At 65.1% G+C, this 21,471-nt stretch overlaps 1 protein-coding gene across 3 annotated transcripts in view; it reads right to left on the reverse strand.

Annotated features, from left to right (window-relative positions):
* Positions 1–21,471, reverse strand: part of Aatk (apoptosis associated tyrosine kinase) — a 31,911-nt gene that overhangs the window by 5,965 nt on the left and 4,475 nt on the right. For all 3 annotated transcript variants that reach the window (XM_070031602.1, XM_070031604.1, XM_070031603.1), the window contains exons 2-9: positions 7,779–7,912; positions 5,680–5,827; positions 3,706–3,785; positions 3,340–3,458; positions 2,747–2,834; positions 2,368–2,501; positions 1,098–1,182; positions 878–999 (exon numbers count right to left, since the gene is read on the reverse strand). In XM_070031602.1, coding sequence (XP_069887703.1) covers positions 878–999; positions 1,098–1,182; positions 2,368–2,501; positions 2,747–2,834; positions 3,340–3,458; positions 3,706–3,785; positions 5,680–5,827; positions 7,779–7,912 — 910 coding nt within the window. The remainder of the gene's footprint in view (positions 1–877; positions 1,000–1,097; positions 1,183–2,367; positions 2,502–2,746; positions 2,835–3,339; positions 3,459–3,705; positions 3,786–5,679; positions 5,828–7,778; positions 7,913–21,471) is intronic.

Consider the following 21,471-nt stretch of genomic DNA (forward strand, 5'->3'; position numbering starts at 1 on the left):
TGTGAGGGTTTGGGGCTGAGGGAGAGCTGAGCCCGGAACGAGCTGTGGGCCTGGGGAGGGCCGGGAGGAGCAGGTTCGGCAAGCAGAGCTGGGGGGGAGATCCAACTCGAGCACCAGCCATGAGAGCGCTGCCCGGCGCTCCGCACCCTCGCTGACCGGGGGGGAGGGGGGGGTGGGGCTGCTCCGCACCCTCGCCGACCCGGGGGGCTGGGCGAGGGGGGTCGATCTGGGAGTGGGGAAGCGACCAAGACCCACCCCAGAGCTGTGACCAGGGAGCCAGCCACGGGAGGGGGGCAGGATGGGCACACCGGAGAGGAAAGGCTAGGGAGGTGGGCAGCATGGGCACTCAGGAAAGGAGTAGCGGTCGGTGTGCAGGCTCTGAGGGTCACCAGAGGGGAGGCCGAGGCCGGTCCCGGCTAGGAACCGGCGTCCTCAGACTCTAAGGCCAGTCTGGCCCCCATCCTCGTAGAGCAGAGAGCCAGTGCAGCTCTGGGGGCTCAAGGTGGGGGCTTCCCGGCCGAGGAGACAACCCCCCTCACCCCAACACGACCTGACCTCTTTCCCCCAGGGGCAGCCACACCTTTCCAGGGACAGGGAGGAATCAAGGCTGCACGCCTGCACATACCTGGGGTTTGGACCCGAATGTGTGCTCTGGCACAGATGTTGGCTGCTCTGTTGGGGCGATCCCTCCACCGGCCTGGGGCCCCAGAACCCCAGCTGCTGGGCTGCCGGTTCCTACCCATGTGAGCCAGGGAAGCCACAGGGTGGCTTCAGAAGTCAGCAGCTTTCCCCAGGCCGGCCACCAGAGATGGGGGGGCGGTCCCGGTCACAGGACCTGACTGCGTGCACAGGCCCCGGAGCCCAGGACGACGCTCACCACACGTTGCTGGCCTTCGTCTGGTCCACCACCAGCAGGTTGCCGTGCACCTCGTCCACTAGCTCGGGCGCGATCCAGCGCAGCGGCACCCAGAGCTGGTCCGCGGTCACGAAGTAGTCCTCCTGTGGGCGCAGGGGCAGGCTGAGCATCGCGCGCATGCCCGCGTGCACGCACGCGCGCACGCACGCACCACCGGGGGTGCTGCCCAGGCCCAGCTTACCCTGTACTTGCAGTGAGACAGGCCGTAGTCGCCGATCTTCACCGACATGGCAGCTGTGAGCAGGCAGCTCCGCAGGGCCAGGTCGCTGCAGGGGGAGGCAGGGACGGCTGAGCCGGGCGCACTGGCCCCGGGACACCTTTGCCCACCCTGGATGGCTTGTCCCTCGGGGTGTCCTGGGCTTTGGTGGGAGGTGGCGGGGTCTGAGAAGCCGCCCAGTGTACCCAGCCCTGACCTCAGGCCCTGCCCTGCACAATCCGGAAGGCCAGAGTGGACATGCCTTGAACGTGAGGATGCAAATGAGGCCCAGATGGGGCTAGAAGGGGCTGGAACACACAAAGTTCCGGCAAAGGCCCTGCCCGGCCAGCTCTAGAACTCCTGCCCCTCCCAGCTTCCCGCTGGGACAGTCACTGTCTCTAACCTGCTTGTCAGGAGCCCCAAGCCAATGTCCCTCGTCCTGGGTGTCTCCAGTGACTTCCCCTCCGCCCTGCCCACCCCCACTGCCCAGAGCCCTGGGAGGTAGGAATGGGGCGGGGTGGGGGAGGGAGGGTCCCAGGGCCTGGCCAGCCCTGCCACTCGGGGCTGGAGCTGAGGCCCCAGGAGCGGGGTGGACACCAGGTCACCCCCGGACTACCGCCCATGCAGCAGCTGGCCCCTGCTGCCAGCTTTTGTGCCCCACCTGACTTGCGGCCCCATGGGTGTCCGGGGCAGGGGGACAGTAAGGTCTCTTTAGCTGCGCTAGTGCTGCGCTGAGCACTCGGCCTGTCTGGGCCCGGGGCAGGGCGGCTGGCGCGTGCGGCGGCTCGGGAGGCTGGCAGCCACCCTCTTCAACAAAATCACTGATGCTGGAGTTGCCGGAGTCACCACTCAGCACCAGGATATTGTTGGGGAGGATGGCCGAGCGGCATCCGGCGGCGCACTCATCCTCGCCTGTCTTCTAGCCCGGCCCCAGGAGGCTGAGGTCCTGGCCCATCCTTAGACCCCGGGGGGCAGGACAGGGCTGTCCCTCCCACTGCAGGCCAGCAGGGTTCCCCCACACAGCCCGAGGATGAAAGTGGGGGCCAGTGGGGCCCTCTGGATGGGGCCCATCCGGGGACAGCAGACGTTTCTTCATTTAATTCTATAAACCAGGTTTCAAACTCCCATCTTCCTTCTTCCCCCGACTCCCCAAATATAACCAAGCTAGCAAATTCCTTGCAGGATGAGTGGTTATCCTGCGCTGGGGGGTGGGGCAGAGGCTGCTGGCGGCCCGGCTTCCCGGCCGCGTCCTCACCTGTGCACGTAGCTGTTGCGATGCAGGTGGAGGACACCACAGGCCACCTCACACGCCATGCGCTGCAGGGTCAGGGGGTCAGGCGCCATGACCTCTGTCGCCCGGCAGCTCCGCAGGTAGCCCTTGAGGTCCCCCTGCCGAGAGGAAATACAGGCGGTCACCTGCTGGCTGCCCCGGGCCGCCGTGGAGGTCCATGCTGACCGCCCCGGTCCCTGGTGCCATTGGGCCGGCCTCTCCCGGCAGGCCCGCCCCGGGCAGGCGGCGGGGTGGGGCCTTCTAGGGCTCTACTTTAAGAAGGACCAGAGCCCTAGGGCCTGCCTGCGGGGAAGGCTAGGCAGAAGGGCGCCGCTCTTCCCCGCCACGGGCGGCTGCCACTCACCAGCGGGCAGAACTCCAGCACCAAGAGGTAGGGCGTCACCTCCACGCACTGTGCCAGGCACTGGAGCAGGTTGCTGTGCTGCAGAGCCCTGCAAGAGCCGCATGCTGGCTGCACAGGGCAGGACACAGACCCATCCCTCCCGCGACGGCCCCCCTCCGCACCCCCCCGCGGCGCCCCCAGACGCAGGACACAGACCTGCCCCAGCGACACCCCCCCCGCGGCACCCCCAGACGCAGGACACAGACCCGCCCCCACGACGCCCCCCCCGCGGCGCCCCCAGACGCAGGACACAGACCCGCCCCAGCGACACCCCCCCCCGCGGCGCCCCCAGACACAGGACACAGACCCGCCCCCGTGACGCCCCCCCCGCGGCGCCCCCAGACGCAGGACACAGACCCGCCCCCACGACGCCCCCCCCCCGCGGCGCCCCCAGACGCAGGACACAGACCCGCCCCCACGACGCCCCCCCCCCGCGCCCCCAGACGCAGGACACAGACCCGACCCCGTGACGCCCCCCCCCCGCGGCACCCCAGACGCAGGACACAGACCCGCCCCAGCGACACCCCCCCCACGGCACCCCAGACGCCACCCACCTGTAGGGCTGGGCCTCCTCCAGAAACTGCATCTGCTCCTGCACGCTGGCGCTGGCCTTCAGCTCCTTCACCACCACCTGCGTGCCGCTCACGCCCGAGTGCACCTCCCCCAGGAACACCTGCGGGGACGGGTGTCACCTCCGCCCAGCCCCTCGGGCTCCCTCCACAGGAGTCTCAGGAGCCCTCCTGGCGCTCACAGAGCCTGCCGAGCCCTCAGGGAAGCTCCGCCCTGCGCCAAGCTCCAAGCCCTCCCTGCCCTGGCGTTCTCTGGTTGTCCCCAGTGAGGACGGGGGACCCAGAGGCCCCGTCCAGGCTGGAGGTAGGTCGGGGGAGAGCCAGGCCTGTGGCGTTTCCCCCGCTGCTCACCTTCCCGAACCAGCCGTGGCCGATCTCCTTCAGGTACAGAAGGCTGTGCCGACCCAGGTCTGCGGACTTGAGGAGCTGGACTGTAACAGGGTGGCCGGCTCAGCGTCCCTCATGGCTTCTTCCACCCCTGTCCCTCCCTGGGGAGCTACCCCAGGTCTCCCAGCATTAGCCGAGGGAGATGGGGGGCAGAGCTCAGAGGCTGAGGTGGTGACTGGGAACTGCGATGAGGGACCAGCATCCCTTGGGGACAACCACAGCTCCACCGGCTCCATCCGGGCATCTCTGCCCTGGCGAGGGAGTGCCCCTCGCTGCGGGGACAAGCCAGGCTGGAGGCGACCGAGCACGGAGCTGGCCCCACTGCAGGGCAGCGCTGGGCAGACTGGCCGGGGCGGAGGCCGGGGCGGGGCCCAGGCAGGTCAGCAGCCACCCGCCCTCGCCTCAGGCTGGCAGGCCCACACCAGGCACACTAAAGGGCCCTTTGTTGGGGGCTGCTTGGCACAGCCCCGTACGGGCCACACTGGGCCCATTCTCCTGCTCGCCAGGCCGGTGAGGTCAGCGGGAAGGAAGGGTCAGTGTGGGCCGGGAAGGGGCCGTGGCTGCCGCACCCCCGCGTGCCCCATCAGATTCCCTGAATTCCGCTCCCACGCCAGCTGCTCCGATGCGGAGGTGAACAGGGGCCCGGCCTGGCTCCAGAGACACCCCAGGGTCGGCGAGTGGCCCCTGGAGACCAGGGAATGACAGAGTCCAGGGTGGCGGTGGCCTTGGCGCTGCGCCCCAGCTCCTCCCTGGAGTCTGCCTGGAGCCCCTCCCCGCCGTAACCTGTCCTGGGCGACTGCAGGCCCTGGCTGCGGGCACGTGGCAGCCACCGAGTCCGGACCAAGCTGCCGTCCGCCCCCTAAGTGTGGACCCCAGATTCGCCCCAAGTCTCTCCTCCCTGAAAGCAGGACGCTCCCAAGAAAGCCGAGACAATGGGGAGATGCAGCCTCTGTTGTCCCTGGCCCCCCTCGTCCCAGGAGCTGGGTCTCAAGAACCAGTGGGATCTCAAGTACAACCTCGCCCTGCCCAGGAAACGGGGGGCAGCACCCCAGGACGGACCCCAGTGCACCCGGAAAGGCCGCACGCCATTTGGTAGAGCCTGCCTACCACCCCCCCTCCTGCCTCCCCTCCACTCCCTGCTGGGGCGGCGGTGGGCCAGCATGCGCCTGCGTCCCTGCCCTGTCCTGGGGGCCGGGCTGGCGCAGGGACCCCCCAGCCTCCGCAGGCCTCCAGCACGCCAGGAGGGCGAGGCAGTGTTAGGAAGCTGTGGGGTCAGGCGGGGTGGCCCTGGGGCCGACAACCCAGAGCCGGCAGGGCTCCCTGGGGGTGGGGGGGAGCCAATGGCCGGAATGTCTAGGTGGCACCTGGGAGCAGGTCATCGCAGAGGTGGCCTGAGTTTGGGGACCCCCTGACATGCCCAGAAAGAACTGGAACCCTCCAGAGTCTCCGCCATCTGCATGTCAACTCTGGAGGCTGAGAACCACCACTTCCTCATGCAGAGAGCGGCCCCAGCCCCGGAGCTGCGGGGAGAGGCCAGGGCGCCCTGGGGGGATCCGGCCCCACTCCCCGAGGCCCAGGCCAGAGTCAACACAGCGCCCTGGCTGTGTGGGCAGGCCGCGCCCAGCAGGCACAATGGCACCCACGTCCCTGGGCAGGCGGGGGAGGGGGGTGCACGGGAGCGGGAATCTGGGGTGAGCGTCCCAGAGACAGCAGGCAATGCCAGGGCCCGAGAGCCCCGCCCTGCCCCATGGCTGCCCTCTGTACCCTAACCCCTGGGGGGGGGGAGGTGACAGGCAGAGGCCGTCCTCAAATCTGACCAGGCCCAGAGGGGGAGCGCCCCTCCGATTGAGCCAGCCCCGGACACAGCCACCCCCCAGGGCCGAGGCCCTGCTGACCCAGCCCGGAGCCCGGTCTCGCGGGGAGGTGGGCGCCCCTCACCTGAGCGGCCAGGCTGCTTGGCCATGGGCAGGGAGACCTCTGTGAGCGGCAGGACGTACACGTCGGGCCCGTTCTGGGCGGCGGCGGCTGGGGAGCCCTGGGCCGCGAAGTCGGCCGCATACTCATCCCCCTCGGCATTCTCAAACTCCTGCGGGCCAGGGCGGCACCACCGTGAGCAGGGCCGCTCCCTGCCTTCCAAGGGAGCGCAGAGCCCGGCCACAACACCGCTCCCCGCTCGCGGCCTCTAGTCCCTTCCAGAGGGGACCGTGAGCCCCACGGCCACGCACACGGACTGGCCGCGGTGTCCAGGCCGCCGGCAGCCCAAGGCCCTTGATTGGGCGGCGCCTCCCACGGGGAGCTGCTGAGCTATTAAGACCCTCGGTCCCTGCACTGTCTGTGCTGCGGGGATCTGTGGGGACTCCCCCAGCCCCCCCCAGCTCCCCTCCACCAGCTCCCACAGCACTTCAAGCAAAATCTGCTCAAGTCCCACTGAGACCGAAATCAAGGTGGGGGGCAGTGACAGCCCGCAGCCGGGCCTCTGCCCCTCCCAGACCTCTCTGCCCCACCCCACACCCTCAGTGCCCAGTGGGGAAACTGAGGCACTGAGAGGCTGGGACCCGGCCACCCACGCCAGCCCAGGCCCTTCCCTGTTGTCCGCCCTCTGAGGGTCTCCGAATCCTCTCTGCAAGTGGGATTGGGGGCTCTGGCCGGATTCCCGGGCTGCGCGCGGGACAGCGCTGTTGGTGCTTTGGGCTACCCCCTCCCCCGATCCACACTCTGGCTCTGCGCCCCCCCCCACCCCGGGGAGGCCAGCCCGCCGCCCGGCCGGCGTTACCTGCCCCCTGTGCCCGGGGCCCCGCTGGGCAGTGCTGGCGCAGCGGGCCAGCAGGTAGCACAGAGTGAGCATGGGAGCCCTGCCGGCGGCCCCGCACGGCTCCAGGACGGACCAGGACCCCGAGCTGCCCCCCGTGCTGCAGGGAGCTCTGCCCAGGCGGGCAGCCGGCTGGGAGCCCTCCCGCCAGGCACGCTGGTGCTGGAATGTTCCGGGCACCAGGCTCCCAAGGAGGCGAGGAGGACTCGGGTAGGAGGGGGCCGAGAGCCCTTGTGTGGGGCCTTGTTCTCAGGGCCCGAGGATGGCCGCTATACAATGGCCCAGGGCCCGGGGTGAGGGGGCGGTGTCCCGGGGTGGGCGCCAGGGCAGGGCCACAGCACCGCCATGCAGCCCTCAGCCCCCCTGGCGGGGCGGGGGGTGGTTCTAGAAGAATCACTGAGCCAGCAAATTCAGGCTTTGGGAAAGGCAAGGACCACATTCCTGCTGCCTGCCTGCTATGGGGCTCCTCGGGCAGGGAAGAGGTGCTGGGCTCCCTAAAATGGGGGCACAGCTGGGCACAGGTCATTTAGTAGGGGGCTGCCATGGAAACACAGCTGGGGGGCTGCACCCAGCCCCGGGAGGCTCTGCCCAGCCTGATGCCCGGGGCCGGCCCATGCCTGGGGCCAGCTGGTGCCCAGGGCCGGCCGATGGCGGGAGGGCCTGCCCGGCCACAATGCGTTGACCAGCAGGCCGAGGCCCAGGCAGGCGCTTGGGCTTGGGGCTCGACTCAGTGCCGCTGCTGGGCGGGGGGCACAGGGGCTGCCAGGGCGGGGGTGCCCCTCGAGGGGTGTTCTCGGCCATCACCCCAGAAGAGGGGCCCTCCCCAGCCCAGCCTCGCAGGGACTCTGGAGGCTGCAGGGCCTCCGCGAACGGTCCATGAAGAGCAGTGGCTATGGTGGCCATGGATGGCGGCCTGGCTTCTAGAAACCCACATCAGGGGCAGAAGAGGCCCCACAGGAACGCCCGATGGCAGGCTCTAGCGTGTGGGGTCCGGGGCCCCGCGGGGAGTTCCTCCACTGGGAGTCACAGCCCCTCCCGTGCCAGTCTAGAGTCCATGACGCCTCCCGGCCATCCCCAGCTCCCACCACCGGGACAGGACAGTGTGAGGGCCCTGCCCAGGGCACCCAAAAGTGGGTGGGGGTCCCTGAGGGGCCCCAGGCCAGGGGATGGACCCTTGTTGCCCCAGAGGACGTCCGCATGGGACCCAGGCCCCTCCCCCAGGCCTCACCTTGAAGCCGATGCCGCGCTTCTTACAGCACAGGCAGGCCAGCATGAGGACGATGACTGTGAAGAGGCCGGAGAAGGACACGGCCACCACGGCCAGGGAGGACGACCAGGAGAGCTCACCGAGGGGGGCGCCGTCTGCCGAGAGAGGGGTGCGTGAGGCGCCGGGCGCACGGTCCCCTCCCGCTGCCGTCGGGGCTGGGCCTGACCGGCACCTGACCCCTCGCTCGGACAGGTGGGCACTTGACGAGGCCCCGAGTGGGCGGACAGCGGGCTGGCCTTGGTGGTCAGAGCCTGTGCCCCTGTGGGGGTCACCGGAACTCCTGCAGGCGGCAGAATGGCCAGACCGGGCCCAGCCCCCGACTCTGGGCTTCCTGGAGAGCTGACGAGAAGCCAAGAGACCAGCTGCTACCCCGCATCTCCTCCGGACTCTGGTCCCCCACCTTGCCCCTCTGAGGCTGGGCAGCCAGCTGTGCCACTGGCCACACTGGAGGTCTGAGCCCTGAGGTCTGGCCTCCAAGGGAAGAGACTGCCCCGGTCCTGGGAAGCTAGCCCTGCGTTCACCGGGCAGCAAGCTCCGCTGGCTTCACACCGAGGCCCCTTGGTGCCACTTCTGCCCTGAGAACAAACAGGGGCACCTCCTGCAGCACCTGGTCACATGGTTCTCTTCTCCCGGATGGGGAAACTGAGACGCCCCACCCCTTCCAGTGAGCCACCCAAACTGGAGTCCACAGAGCCGGGGCTTGGGGACCCGCACACACCGGTGCGGCCGGCCCGGAGCCCGGAGCTGCGGCTCTGCCCAGGCCGGGCTCCCCCGGGCTCTGGCTTCCACCACGTCCCAGAGGCCTTCTCTGCCCCACGTCCCCACATGGCCCCTGAAAGTGTCCTGACCACCTCAGTCCTCAGGCACCATGTCCGTAGCTTATCGGCCCCCGTGGCTCTCTGTGACTCAGCAGCCCGCCGAGGCCACCATGCCCCCCCCCCGGGCGCCGCTGACAAGGCCCCGCTATGCTTTGGATGGCCAGAGGCAGCGTGAGCCGAGGGCCAGCACGGACCCTGCAGGCCAGTGCTGACCACACAGGCCAGTGCGGACCCCGCTGGCCCAGGCCGTGGGAGCAGGAGGCCGTGGGCAGCTGAGGTGGGGGAGAAGGACAAGGCCAACCAGCAAAGCAGGACCGGGTCATGGTGACAGGCAGTTGCTGGGATGCTGGGACCACAGGGGACAGCCACGCCCACAGCGCCCCTCCCCCCCACCCCGCACCGAGGGCCCGAAGCAGAAAGCCCTCAGAGGGGACTCCATCCCCAGGGAGGCTCTGGGTCTGGCTGCCTCTGTGCAGATGAGTACCGGTGCGTGTGCCTTGCACGTGTGTCCCTGTGTGCCTCTGTGCATGCGTGTCTCCATGTGAGCCTGCACGTGTGTGTGCTTATGTGCACGGGTGTGCTTGTATGCATGAGCGTGTACATGCATCCTTGTGTGCCTGGGTGATGTTGTACATGCATGACCACGTGCCTGCATGTGCTGCAACTTCACATGTGCGTGTTGGTGTGCCTGTGCGACGTGTACATGAATGTTGACGTGCACAGATGTGCTGTGACTTCATGCGTGCATGTGTGTGACTTGCACAGGCATGACCTACGCCTGTGTGCACATGCATGAGTAAGCTCCAGTGGTCCTCCCATGACCCAGGGACCCGATGCCTCAGCCCCCCTACCCCCCCCCCGCACCATGTCCCCCACAGCCCCCACGCACCCCCCATGCACACAGGAAGCAGCCGTCCCCTGAGACCCGGGGTCCCGGGCGCGACCGTCTCACCCTCGGGGTCAGGTGTCATGGCGCATTCCTCTCCACCCACCTCTGCCTGGCAGCCCTGACGGCAGGGCTGAGCCCCTCCCACGCCCCGGGCCGGGCCGCCACCAGCCTCCACCCCAGCCTCGCAGCCCTCCCCTCCTCAGAGGCTGAGGCCTTCCTCTTGGAGGGAGGGCGGCGGGGGACTGCCCGGAGCGTGACTCAGCCGCCGTGGGGGCTGCCCATCCCCCCCCCCAAGTCCCCGAGGTGAGGGACAGTTAGCGCAGTGTGGCGTGAGTCGCAGAGAGAACCGCAGCCTGGAACTTTTGAACCGACAAGTGCCTGTGGGTCTCTGGAGCCCCGTGGGGAGAGACAGCGTGCGGCAGAGCCAGGCCCGTGCTACCGGCCTGCAGACGGGCAGGGACCTGTTCCTCCTGCCGGGACACACAGCGCGTGCGCTGCCACGGGAGCACAGCACAGACACACGCACGTGCACAAAGTGGGAACACGCGTGCACGCACATCCACTTCTGTCCCCACAACAACCCTGCTCCACGGCTATGCCAGCCCACAATACAGCCAAGAGAACGGGGCTCTGGAGGGCCTCAGAGGCCCTGCGGGAGCCAGGACGGGGGGGCCAGGACGTGGCTGTGGGGCTGGGGCCCTGCTCCTGACCAGCATCCCCTGGGAGCAGCACCCTCCTTTCATTCCTGGGCCCTATGATTAGAGCTGACTCCTAATAGATCATTTCCTGCTTCGAGGGACAGAAGCCTAGAACTCATGCCCAGTGTCACCACGGCTTGGGAACCACCAACCCATTGTTAGAGGGAAGGCGCTGGCCGAGCACCACTCGCCCCCAGCTGAGGGGGGCACCCAGGACGGGGGCAGGGCAGCATGCTGGGGGACCCCTGCTCTATTCAAAGCGCATTTCAGGGGCAACCCTGGGAGACCTGTGGGACCCTCTCCTGCCACAAGGTGGCGCTCTCCAGACCCTTTAAACGGTGGGGGGGGGGCTCTGTGGCTCAGCCCGGGGAGGAGGGGAGAGGCCAGGGTGACCAGAGGCCTGGGGCCTGCCGTGTCCCGCACAGCAGCAGGTGACGGCCAAGCCTGAGACACCTAGCCCGAGCCACCTGCACGTCCTCACAGTCCCAGCCGGGGGGTGAACCCATCCTGGCCAGGGCAGGGGTGGGGGACCCGCAGACACCCCCAGCACAAGACAGAGGAGGTGCCAGAGCAGAGCGCCTCGGTGCACGGCCAAGGGCACAGCGGCGGCCACGGACACGGCACAGACACGGCACAGCGGCAGCCATGGACACGGCACAGACACGGCACAGCGGCAGCCACGGACACGGCACAGACCGCCGCCCACCCACGGACACGGCACAGCACCAGCCACGGACACGGCACAGACACAGCACAGACACGGCACAGCACCAGCCACGGACACGGCACAGACACAGCACAGACATGGCACAGCGCCAGCCATGGACACGGCATAGACACCCCTCCACCCACCCACAGACACTGCACACACCTCTGCCTACCCACAGACACAGGCACACACACACCTGGACCTGCCAGCTTTGTGTGTCTGTGTGTGTGTGTGCCAGTCCTAGGACTTGAACTCAGGACCTAGGTGCTGTCCCTGAGCTCCTTTTGCTCAAGGCAAGCACTCTACCACTTGAGCCACAGTACCACTTCCAGCTTTTTCTGTTTATGTGGTGCTGAGGAATCAAACCCAGGGCCTCATGCATGCGAGGCAAGCGCTCTACTCCTGAGCCACCTTCCCAGCCCTGGACCTGTCAGCTTCGAGCTACCCCAAGCTCCTGACACCCGGCAAAAGACCACAGGCACTGCGCAGGGCACCTGCCTGCACCCAGCTGCTTTAAAGCAGAGGGGAAGAGCATGGGTTCGAGGCTGGATCAGACACAGCTAAAAAGACCCTAACTCGGGCTATAAAAGGGCATGTGGCAAAAATAAAAATAAATAAATGTTTAAAGGGCGTGGGGTGCGGTGAAGCACTGCAGCGCAGCCAGGCCTCCCGTTCCACATCTAGTGAAGGAAAAGGGGCAAAAACAAGACTTCCAGAGCAAGCCCTGGCACCTGAGCGGCAGGTCGGGGGTCAGGGGTCGGGGGTTGGGGGTCGGGGGCAGGTCTAGGCAGCTCGCTCCAGCCCAGCTGCGCTGGGGCCAGCTCAGGCCTGGGGGGGTGGGTGCCAGGCCTTCCCCACCCCTCAGCAGACATGCCCACAAGGAATGCCAGCCAGGCCCCGGCCCCCTCCGGCCCCCGCGGCCCTCCACAGCCCCCCACGGCCCCCCGCTGCCCCGTTGCCTCTCCGCTACCCCGGGCAGAGCGGCAGCACGTGGGTGAGGGGCGCGGGCGCTCCCGGACCCCCGCCCCAGTGCTAACGGTTGCGGCTTGTGTGGTGCCCCTCCAGACACTCGGGGCTCACTCCCCCTTCGGCCCAGGTCCCCTTACACACAGCTGTCAGGTGCTCCACACCCCAAAACATGCTAATGCCCCAAGTCCCCTGAAGAGGGTGGGGTGGGTGAAGCTGTGGAGGAGTCTGGCTGGAGGCGAGGTGTCACGCGGGACCCCTTCCCGCCCACCGCCTACCTGGACAGAAGAGGCAGACACGTGGTCAGCATGGACAGGGCTGAGTGGACCCCATCTCCCACAGGTGGGCGCTGCCGGAGACGGGGGCGGGGGGATCCCCAGGTGCAGGGGTCAGAGCTCCTTGTCAGGACTAAGGCTCCCAACTAGCTGGGTGGAATGGCTCACACCTGTCATCTCAGCCACTCCAGAGGTGGGTCAGGTGGATCCGATCCAGGCCTGCCCAGATTTAAAAAGAAAACAGTGAGACCCCCTCTCAATCAATAAAGCTGGGCGTGGTGGTTCCTACCTGCCCTAAATGCTTATGAGACAGGCTCACTCGGTGGCTGGGTGGGGAGGCAAGTGAGGGGCGGGGCCGTGGCTGGGCGCCGTGGCTCGGGCCTGTCGCTCCCTGTGACACAGGGAGGCAGACGCCGGGGGTCACAGCCCAGGCAGCCCTGGGCATAAGGGAAAGCCTTGCCACAAAAAGAACCAGCGCAAAGTGGAGACAGGCCTGGCCAAGCTGTGGAGAGCCTGCCCACCACCCACAGGGCCCTCCCCCAACGCAATCTCAGGAAGGACCAAGACGCTGCTCAACCAGAGGCCGCGCCTGGGAAGGGCGGCAGGGCGTCTGAGGGGAGCGAGGATGGCTGGGCCGCGTAGCTGGTGCTGAGATGGAAGCAGAGCCAGCCAGTGCCAGCTGGCCCCCTGTGCCAGCCTGGCCCCCACAGCAGAGGAAAGCTTTGTAAGGAAGGAATCGCCAAAAACAAGGCGGAAGCTGAAGCCAGATGCTGGTGCTCACACCTGTAATCCCAGCTGCTCGGGAGGCTGGGATCCGAAGCCAGCCCTGCAGGAGAGTCCTCAGAAACTCTTATCTCCAGTGAACCACTCAAAAACCAGAAACAGAGCTGTGACAAAGTGGTAGAGCGCTAGCCTTGAGCAAAAAGAGCTCAGGGACAGCGCCTGGAGTTCAAGCCCCAGGACTGACAAAAGGAAAAGGAATAGAAAAGATCCTATCTGGTTACAAAAATGTCCTTTCAGGAACTGGGAAGGTGGCTCAGTGGTAGAGCGCTTGCCTTGCATGCCTGAGGCCCTGGGTTCAATTCCTCAGCACCACATAAGCAAAAAGAAAAAAGCCAGAAGTGGCGCTGTGGCTCAAGTGGTAGAGCGCTAGCCTTGAGCTGAAGAGCTGAGGGACAGCGCCCAGGCCCAGAGTTCAGGCCCCACGTCCGGACCCCCCCAAAAAAAAGAAAAAAAATGTCCTTTCAATGAAGAGCACCCAGATTAAAAGCATGATGCCAGCCGGGTACTACAGCTCCTGGAAGCTGGTCAGGGTGGAAGCTGTTCCTGTGTAGAACACACGGCCAGCAAAAAACTCTCGTAGAATAATCTAGAAGACCCAGGGGCTGGGAAGGTGGCTCAGTGGTAGAGCGCTTGCCTTGTAAGCATGAGGCCCTGGGTTCGATTCCTCAGCACCACATAAGCAGAAAAAGCTGGAAGTGCTGTGGTTCCAGTGGTAGAGCGCTAGCCTTGAGCTGAAGAGCTCAGGGACAGCGCCCAGGCCCAGAGTTCAGGCCTCATGACCGGCAAAAAAAAAAAAAAAAGAATAATCTAGAAGACCCAGAGCACAAACAGCAAACTACGTGAGGTCCACTCACAACCCAGGAAACTCAAACTGCCTATGCCCAAAGAAGTGCTCATCAAAACAGGGTCCAGGGTCCACTCAGGGGCATTTTAGAGTTTCACGCAGAGCTGGGGTCTGGGCTCTGGGGTGGAAAGTGGGAAGAGCCCTGGGGACTTCCCGGCCCTTTGGCTAGTTAATTCCCCATCTTAAAATCCAAACTAAGAAGTTAATAGGGAGGGGGTGTCTGCAGGAACCCAGAGCACACCAATGGAAGAACAAGCAAAGAATGAGCACAGAGCAGGGAAGAATGGGCGAAGGGGCGCCACACAGAGAGGCAGTGCACACAAACGAGTCCCGTGCAGGGGTGTGTACGGGAGTAAGCAGCACCTCAAATAGCCCATGACGGAAGAGCACTCAAAAGCAACGGCACGTCAACGACTGAAGACATCTAAAGTGAACGTAAAGCCGGAAGTGGTGGTGCCCACCTGAAACCCCTGCTCTGGGAGGGCCGTGGCGATGCACTAAGAATCCAAGGCCAGCCTGGGCCCCACAGAGGGACCCTGTCTGGAGGACCAAAGGCCGGCTGGGTGTGGCAGTTCCCAAGTGTCATCCCAGGTACTCAGGAGGTGGAGACAGAGCGCAAGGCTCAAAGACAGAGTCACTTCTGCAGTCCCGGCTATGGGATGCACACGCCAGAAGATCACAGTCAAGGCCTACCAAAGGCAAAAGCCCAAGACCCTACCCAAAAACAGACCTGACAGGGCTGGGAAGGTGGCTCAGCGGTAGAGCGCTTGCCTCGCATGCATGAGGCCCTGGGTTCCATTCCTCAGCATCACATAAGCAGGAAAAGCCAGAAGTGGTGCTGTGGCTCAAGTGGTAGAGCGCTAGCCTTGAGCTGAAGAGCTCAGGGACAGCGCCCAGACCCAGAGTTCAAGCCCCATGATCAACAACAACAACAACAAAAAAACCCCACAGACCTAATGTAAAAAGGGCTGGAGGTGTAGCATGGGTGGTGGCATGCCTGCCTATAAATCATGAGGCTCTGAGTTCAAACCCCAGTACTGCCAAAAAACAAGGCAGGGAAAAAAAAGGAAAGAAACGAAAATAAAACCAAGGCGACATGCATTTGACACGTATGTCAAAACTCGGGAAAGATACCCTGGAAATGTGCATCTTCGCCTATGCCTACCATACCTCCTTTCAGTTAAAAGCAAGGGCAGGCCGGGCACCGGTGGCTCACACCTGTCATCCCAGCTACTCAGGAGGTTGAGAGCTGAGGATTGAGGTCAGAAGCCAGCAGGGGCAGGCAAGTCTGTGAGACTCTTATCTACAATTAACCAACAAAAAGCCAGAAGTGGAGCTATGGCTCCAGTGTTAGAGTGCTAGCCTTGAGTGAAAAAGCTTAGGGAAGCTGGCATGGTAACTCACACCTGTCATCCTAGCTACTCAGGAGGCTGAGATCTGAGGATTGGTTCAAAGCCAGCCTGGGCAGTGAAGTCCATGAGACTCTTATCTCCAATTAATCACCAGAAAACCAGAAATGGCGCTGTGGCTAAATTGGTAGAGCACTTGCCTTGAGCTGAAGAGCTCAGGGACAGCGCCCAGGCCCAGGTTCAAGCCCCACAACTGACAAAAAAGAAAAGGAAAAGAGAAAGCTTAGGGACAGCTCCCAGACCCTGAGTTCAAGCCCCAGGGCCAGCAACAAAAATAATAAAAGCAAGAACAGGACACAGAATTATGTACGTACCAACCACAGCTAAGTCCAGAAAAGGGGAAAAGCAACAAGTACCTCAGAACCTGAGTGGCGGTTTTCCTGAGTTCCAGAGAGCTGAGAGCTTGTTCTGCATTTTTCTTTTTCTTTTTTTTTTGGGTCCGGTCGTGGGGCCTGAACTCTGGGCCTGGGCGCTGTCCCTCAGCTCTTCAGCTCAAGGCTAGCACTCTACCACTTGAGTCACAGCGCCACTTCCGGCTTTTACTTATGTGGTGCTGAGGAATGGAACCCAGGGCCTCAAGCATGCAAGGCAAGTGCTCTACTACTGAGCCACCTTCCCAGCCCGTTCTGCATTTTTCTGCAGTAAGCATACACTTCGCTAGGATCAGATGGTGGAGCTGCTGGGCTAGGATCAGATGGTGAAGCTGTGCTAGAATCAGATGGTGGAGCTGTGCTTAGGATCAGATGGTGGAGCTGCTGTGCTAGGATCAGATGGTAGAGCTGGGCTAGGATCAGATGGTGGAGCTGGGCTAGGATCAGATGGTAGAGCTGCACTAGGATCAGATGGTGGAGCTGTGCTAGGATCAGATGGTGGAGCTGTGCTTAGGATCAGATGGTGGAGCTGCTGGGCTAGGATCAGATGGTAGAGCTGCTGGGCTAGGATCAGATGGTAGAGCTGCACTAGGATCAGATGGTGGAGCTGGGCTAGGATCAGATGGTGGAGCTGCTGGGCTAGGATCGGATGGTGGAGCTGTGCTAGGATCAGATGGTGGAGCTGTGCTTAGGATCAGATGGTGGAGCTGCTGGGCTAGGATCAGATGGTGGAGCTGGGCTAGGATCAGATGGTGGAGCTGCTGGGCTAGGATCAGATGGTGGAGCTGGGCGCAGTGGCTTATGGCTGTCATCCTAGCTACTCAGGACTCAGCAGTTGGGAGGACTAAGGTTCAAAGCCATCTTGGGCAGAAAGTTATGGAGCCCCTACTCACCACAACCAATGAGGCGTCACCTCACCCCTCAGAGAGAGGTCTCACTGAACTTGAAATCCACACCCCAGGGTTTCAGGTTCCTGGGGTGTCCGTCAGCACTCTCCCCAGCCCCGCCCCATACCCTACTCCATCCAGGAGCCATGCCTGGGATTCAGGGACCACCTGCCCAGGTCCCCTCAACCAGGCCAGGGCCTGCCAGCGGGCTGGCCTGCAGCACAGCACCTTCCCCGTCCACAGGACAGCACGGCCTAGGCCCCCTGCCCCAGACCCCTATCCAAGACCCCTGCCAGGCCAGCCCAAGGCAGGTCCAGCTTCCCAGAGCCTCTGCTGTATTGATGCTCCCTCCAGGACCACTGACCGGGTGTGGAGCACCACAGGGTACGGGGGACACTGGCAGCCCACGCAGCGGCGCGGTACAGCAGGGAGAAAGCCACGCTCTGGGGCCTATGGCGGTGGCCGGGCGGAGTCACAGACATGAAGCCCAGGCAGGCCCAGACACAGAGGTGAGCCTACAGTCACCAGGGCTGGGGAGCCGGGTTCCTTCTGGGGTGATGGGAATGTTCTAGAAGCAGGTGGGGGCAGGGCTTTGCGCTGGGCCCCGGCTGTCCCTGTGCTCCGGGAGGGGGTTCTGCGCGGGGGTCCCGGGGCCCCTCTGCCCGACCCCTCTGTTGTTCACTCCTCACCGCCGTCTCTGCAGGCCCTGTGGACAGCGTCCTGGACAGTCGGCGCCGGTCACCTCCGCTCAGCCCGCGGGGCTGCCTGCCCGCCCCTCCCGCCCGCCCGAGTGGGGGCGCAGGAAGGAACTGTCGCAACCTGGGGTGAGCACACCCAGCTGGGGAAGCCCTGGTGGGTGGGCGGGAGCACGGGAGCCCGCGGCCCAGCCCATCACAGACGCCCCTCCCGGCTCCTGGCTGGGCGAGCAGCTGGGCTGGGGGCTCCTGGGGTAGGAGAGGCGGAGAGGCTGTCCTGCCCCAGACAGCGGTGGGCCGCTGGCCTGAGGCCAATGTCTTCCGAGAGGAGCCGAATCCTGCAGATTCCATCCTCGGGTAGAGACAAAACCAGGCGTAGCCCTGGGATGACATGGCCACAGAGACGGCGGGCCACGGAGACCGCAGGCCATGCTGGGAGCCCTGACACCACCACGGCCTCCTGACTACTGTCACGAGGCCAGTCACCTGTACCCAAAGGTCAGGGGTCAGGGCGGGGGTCAGCCTGGGGTTCACAGGCTTCTGGAGGGCCCAGGTGATGCCGTGAGGGTACATTCCTCACACTAGCTCACACTAGCTCTCTCACACACACATACACACACCCACTTTTTTTTTTTTTTTTTGGTGGGCTTTGGGGCTTGAACTCAGGGCCTGGGAGCTGTCCCTGCTCTTCTGCTCAAGGCTAGGGCTCCACCACTTGGAGCCTCAGCTCCACTTCTGGTTTGTGTGTGGCTGGTTAGAGATGAGTCTCGGGAGCCGGGCGCCGGTGGCTCACGCCTGTCATCCCAGCTACTCAGGAGGCTGAGATCTGAGGACCACAGTTCAAAGCCAGCCTGGGCAGGAAAGTCCATGAAACTCTCATCTCCAATTACACACCGGAAAATCAGAAGTGGAGCTGTGGCTCAAAGTGGTGGAGCACTGGCCTTCAGCAAAAGAGCTCAGGGACGGCGCCTAGGCCTGGAGTTCAGGTCCCATAACTGATAACACACAAAAAAAGAGTCTACTCAGGCTGGCTTTGAACTGTGATTCTCAGATCTCAGCCTCCTGAGCTAGGAGTATAGACGTGAGCTACTATAGACGTGAGGAGTATACACATGTGTATTAGCACATGCTCACACACGGTGCCCACAGACTCACCCCTGCACACAAATGCACGCGTGTGCCCGGCAGCCATCACTCACCCCTACTTCTGAATCACAGTCCTCACACACATCTGTGCCTACCTGGCCCAGCACACACAGGAGTGTAACATCCTCACATGTGCAGGCTTCTCTTCCACAGGGGTCACACACACACGGCACTGCCCCTCACGTCCACCTCCCCCAGCGCACACACGAGGCCTCTCAGCATTCTCCCAGGACAGTAAGATCTGCCTTCCTGGCCTTTTGACTCACTACCCCAGAACTCAAGACCCAGACGCCAGAGAGCGCGCGGGGGGGGGGGCAGGCCCTCCCAGCGGGTCTGGGAGGAGTGGCCCTCGGGACACCTGGGCCCGGGCTGAGAAGCCCTGAGTGGCGCCGGCCCATGCAGTGTCTCCCAGGCCCGGCCCACGGTGCTCACTCCTCAGCCTGGCTCCCGGTCACACGGCTGCTCCCGCCCAGCACCACCACATGCCAGCGGCCTCCCGGGGCTTCGAGGCCAGGCCATCGAGCGCCGGGACTCATGCCGGCTGCGGCTGGCTTTAGGTAGACCCTGAAGGCCTGTGGCCGCAGGAAAGGTGAGCCAGGGACGCCATCGTTCTAGCCCCAGTGCTGCTACGTGTGGTGCTACCATCGCCAGGAGCACAGGATGGAGAGCAGGGCTGCAAGCCTCTGCAGAGGCCCGGGGAGCCATAGCCCCGTTGGGGACAACGCTGCACCCGCGAGGCCTGGGTCGGAGCAGGACAGGGGCCGGCCCTGCCTCTCAGGAAGACCAAGATGGCCGTGCCCGGTGGGCAGCCCTGAGTCCCTGCGGGGAGCACAGGGGAGACTGTGGGTCCCTGGGGAAGAGGCCCCCCTGGGGCCGCTCTCCGGGGCCGCTGCCCTGGGGCCGTGCCGGGTGGGGTGCGCATGTCTGCCCTGCATCCCTCACAAGTGAGCCCGTGCAGCGGGGTCTCGATGCGTGCGTCTGTCCTTGGCCATGTCCAGCACACACGGCCGCTGCAGAGCACCAAGGAGGGGCGCAGTGGCGTCTCATGCAGGGACTCTGACGCTCAGAGCCGGGGTCACCACGAGCCACTGCACGCTGGCCTGCTGGACGACACCAGACCCCGCACCCAGCCACCTCCCAGGGGAGGGGTCGGGGTGAAGGGTCCCTCCACCCACGCCCACTGTGCAGTGTGCCCCTCAGAACCGGAGTGACAGCTCACGGCTGTGCGTGCATACAGGGGAGAGCGCTCCCGGACTGGGGTGGTGTGGTGCGGCCCGGCCTTTCCTGAATGAAAGCCTTGACTTCACCCTGTGTGCTTGGAATGAAATCTCAGCAAAGAAGAGGCGGCTGGCCAGACGCGCAGAGCAGCACCCAAGAGCCACGCCAGAGCCGGACGGAGCTATTGCACACACGTACACACACATGCGCACACATGCGGAGCAGGTGCCCGGCTGCCTTGTCCACGCAGCAAACCATCATTCAGAGTGTGACAGCCCCGCCTGCAGAGCCTGGGGAAAGTGCACCGGATCTGCACAGGGACAGGGTCAGGGTCATGAGGACGGGGTCAGGGCCGAGGGGACGGGGTCAGGGCCATGGGGATGGGGTCAGGGCCGAGGGGACGGGGTCAGGGCAGTGGTGACAGGGTCAGGGCCTTGGGGACGGGATCAGGGCCAAGGGAACAGAGTCAGGGCCGAGGGAACGGGGTCAGGGCCGTGGGGATGGGGGTCAGGGCCGTGGGGACGGGGTCAGGGCCATGGGGACGGGGTCAGGGCCAAGGGAACAGAGTCAGGGCCGAGGGGACGGGGTCAGGGCGGTGGTGACACGGTCAGGGCGGTGGGGACGGGGTCAAGGCCAAGGGAACGGAGTCAGGGCCGTGGGGATGGGGGTCAGGGCCGAGGGGACGGAGTCAGGGCCGTGGGGATGGGGTCAGGGCCGTGGGGACGGGGTCAGGGCTAAGGGGTAATGGGTCAGGGCTGAGGGGACGGGGTCAGGGCTGTGGGGATGGGGTCAGGGCCGTGGGGATGGGGTCAGGGCCAAGGGGACAGGGTCAGGGCCATGGAGACGGGGTCAGGGCTAAGGGGTACGGGGTCAGGGCCGTGGGGACGGGGTCAGGGATGAGGGGACGGGGTCAGGGCCATGGGGACAGGGTCAGGGCCGAGGGGACGGGATCAGGGCCGTGGGGACGGGGTCAGAGCTGAGGAGATGGAGTCAGGGCCGAGGGGACGTGGTTAGGGCTGAGAGGACGGGGTCAGGGCTGAGGGGACGGGGTCAGAGCCGTGGGGACGGGGTCAGGGCTGAGGGGGAGGAGGTCAAGGCTGTGGGAACGGGGTCAGGGCTGTGGGAACGGGGTCTGGGCCATGGGGATGGGGTCAGGGCTGAGGGAGACAGGGTCAGGGCTGAGGGGACGGGGTCAGGGCCGTGGGGACAGGGTCAGGGCTGTGGGGACAGGGTCAGGGCCATCAGGACAGGGTCAGGGCAGTGGGGATGGGGTCAGGGCTGTGGGGACGGGGTCAGGGCTGAGATGGCGTCATGTGAGGTGAGTTCAGCTGGACAAACTGCGGGCCACAGCTGGGGGCAGGGCGTGTGGCCTGCGGCTCCAGGGGATCTGAGGAAATTCTATGTGGCCCGTGGACATCTCCACAGCCCGGCCAGGAGACAGGAGAGAACCGGTGGGGAGAGGAGCATTGCACCCTCTCTCCAGTGACCGCCCCTCTGGTGCCCCGGGCCTGGCCCTCAGCCCAGCCCCGCCGCGCTGAGAAGGGCGGCCAGCTGCAAATCCTGCAGGGCAAAACGCACACACAGGCCCCTTGCTGGCATCAAGGGTCTCGGGGGCTGGCATGTGCATGGTGCGGCGGTGGACCCTGACGCGCACCGGCCGGGTTCCCGCTCCCGTACCAAAGGGAAAAAACAAACAAACAGGTGAATCAGAACCCAACATGAAGCCGGAGGGTCTGAGTGAGGGCTGGACCCCCGGGCCTCACCCCGGTCAGCGGCCGCCCCACGCCGGCCCAGGCCTAGGGCACAGAGTCACCTCATCAGCGCCCGGGTTCTGAGCCCCTGCCCCCATCCCCTGCCCGGCCCACACGTCCAGCCGGTCATTTCCCAGCAGGCATCGGGCCACATGGCTAAGGCTGCCTGATGTCATTGCCTGAGCCGGTGACAGG

This window comes from Dipodomys merriami, unplaced genomic scaffold (genome assembly GCF_024711535.1).
Source record: "Dipodomys merriami isolate MVZ:Mamm:240054 unplaced genomic scaffold, mDipMer1.0.p SCAF_202, whole genome shotgun sequence".
Lineage (NCBI taxonomy): Eukaryota > Metazoa > Chordata > Mammalia > Rodentia > Heteromyidae > Dipodomys > Dipodomys merriami.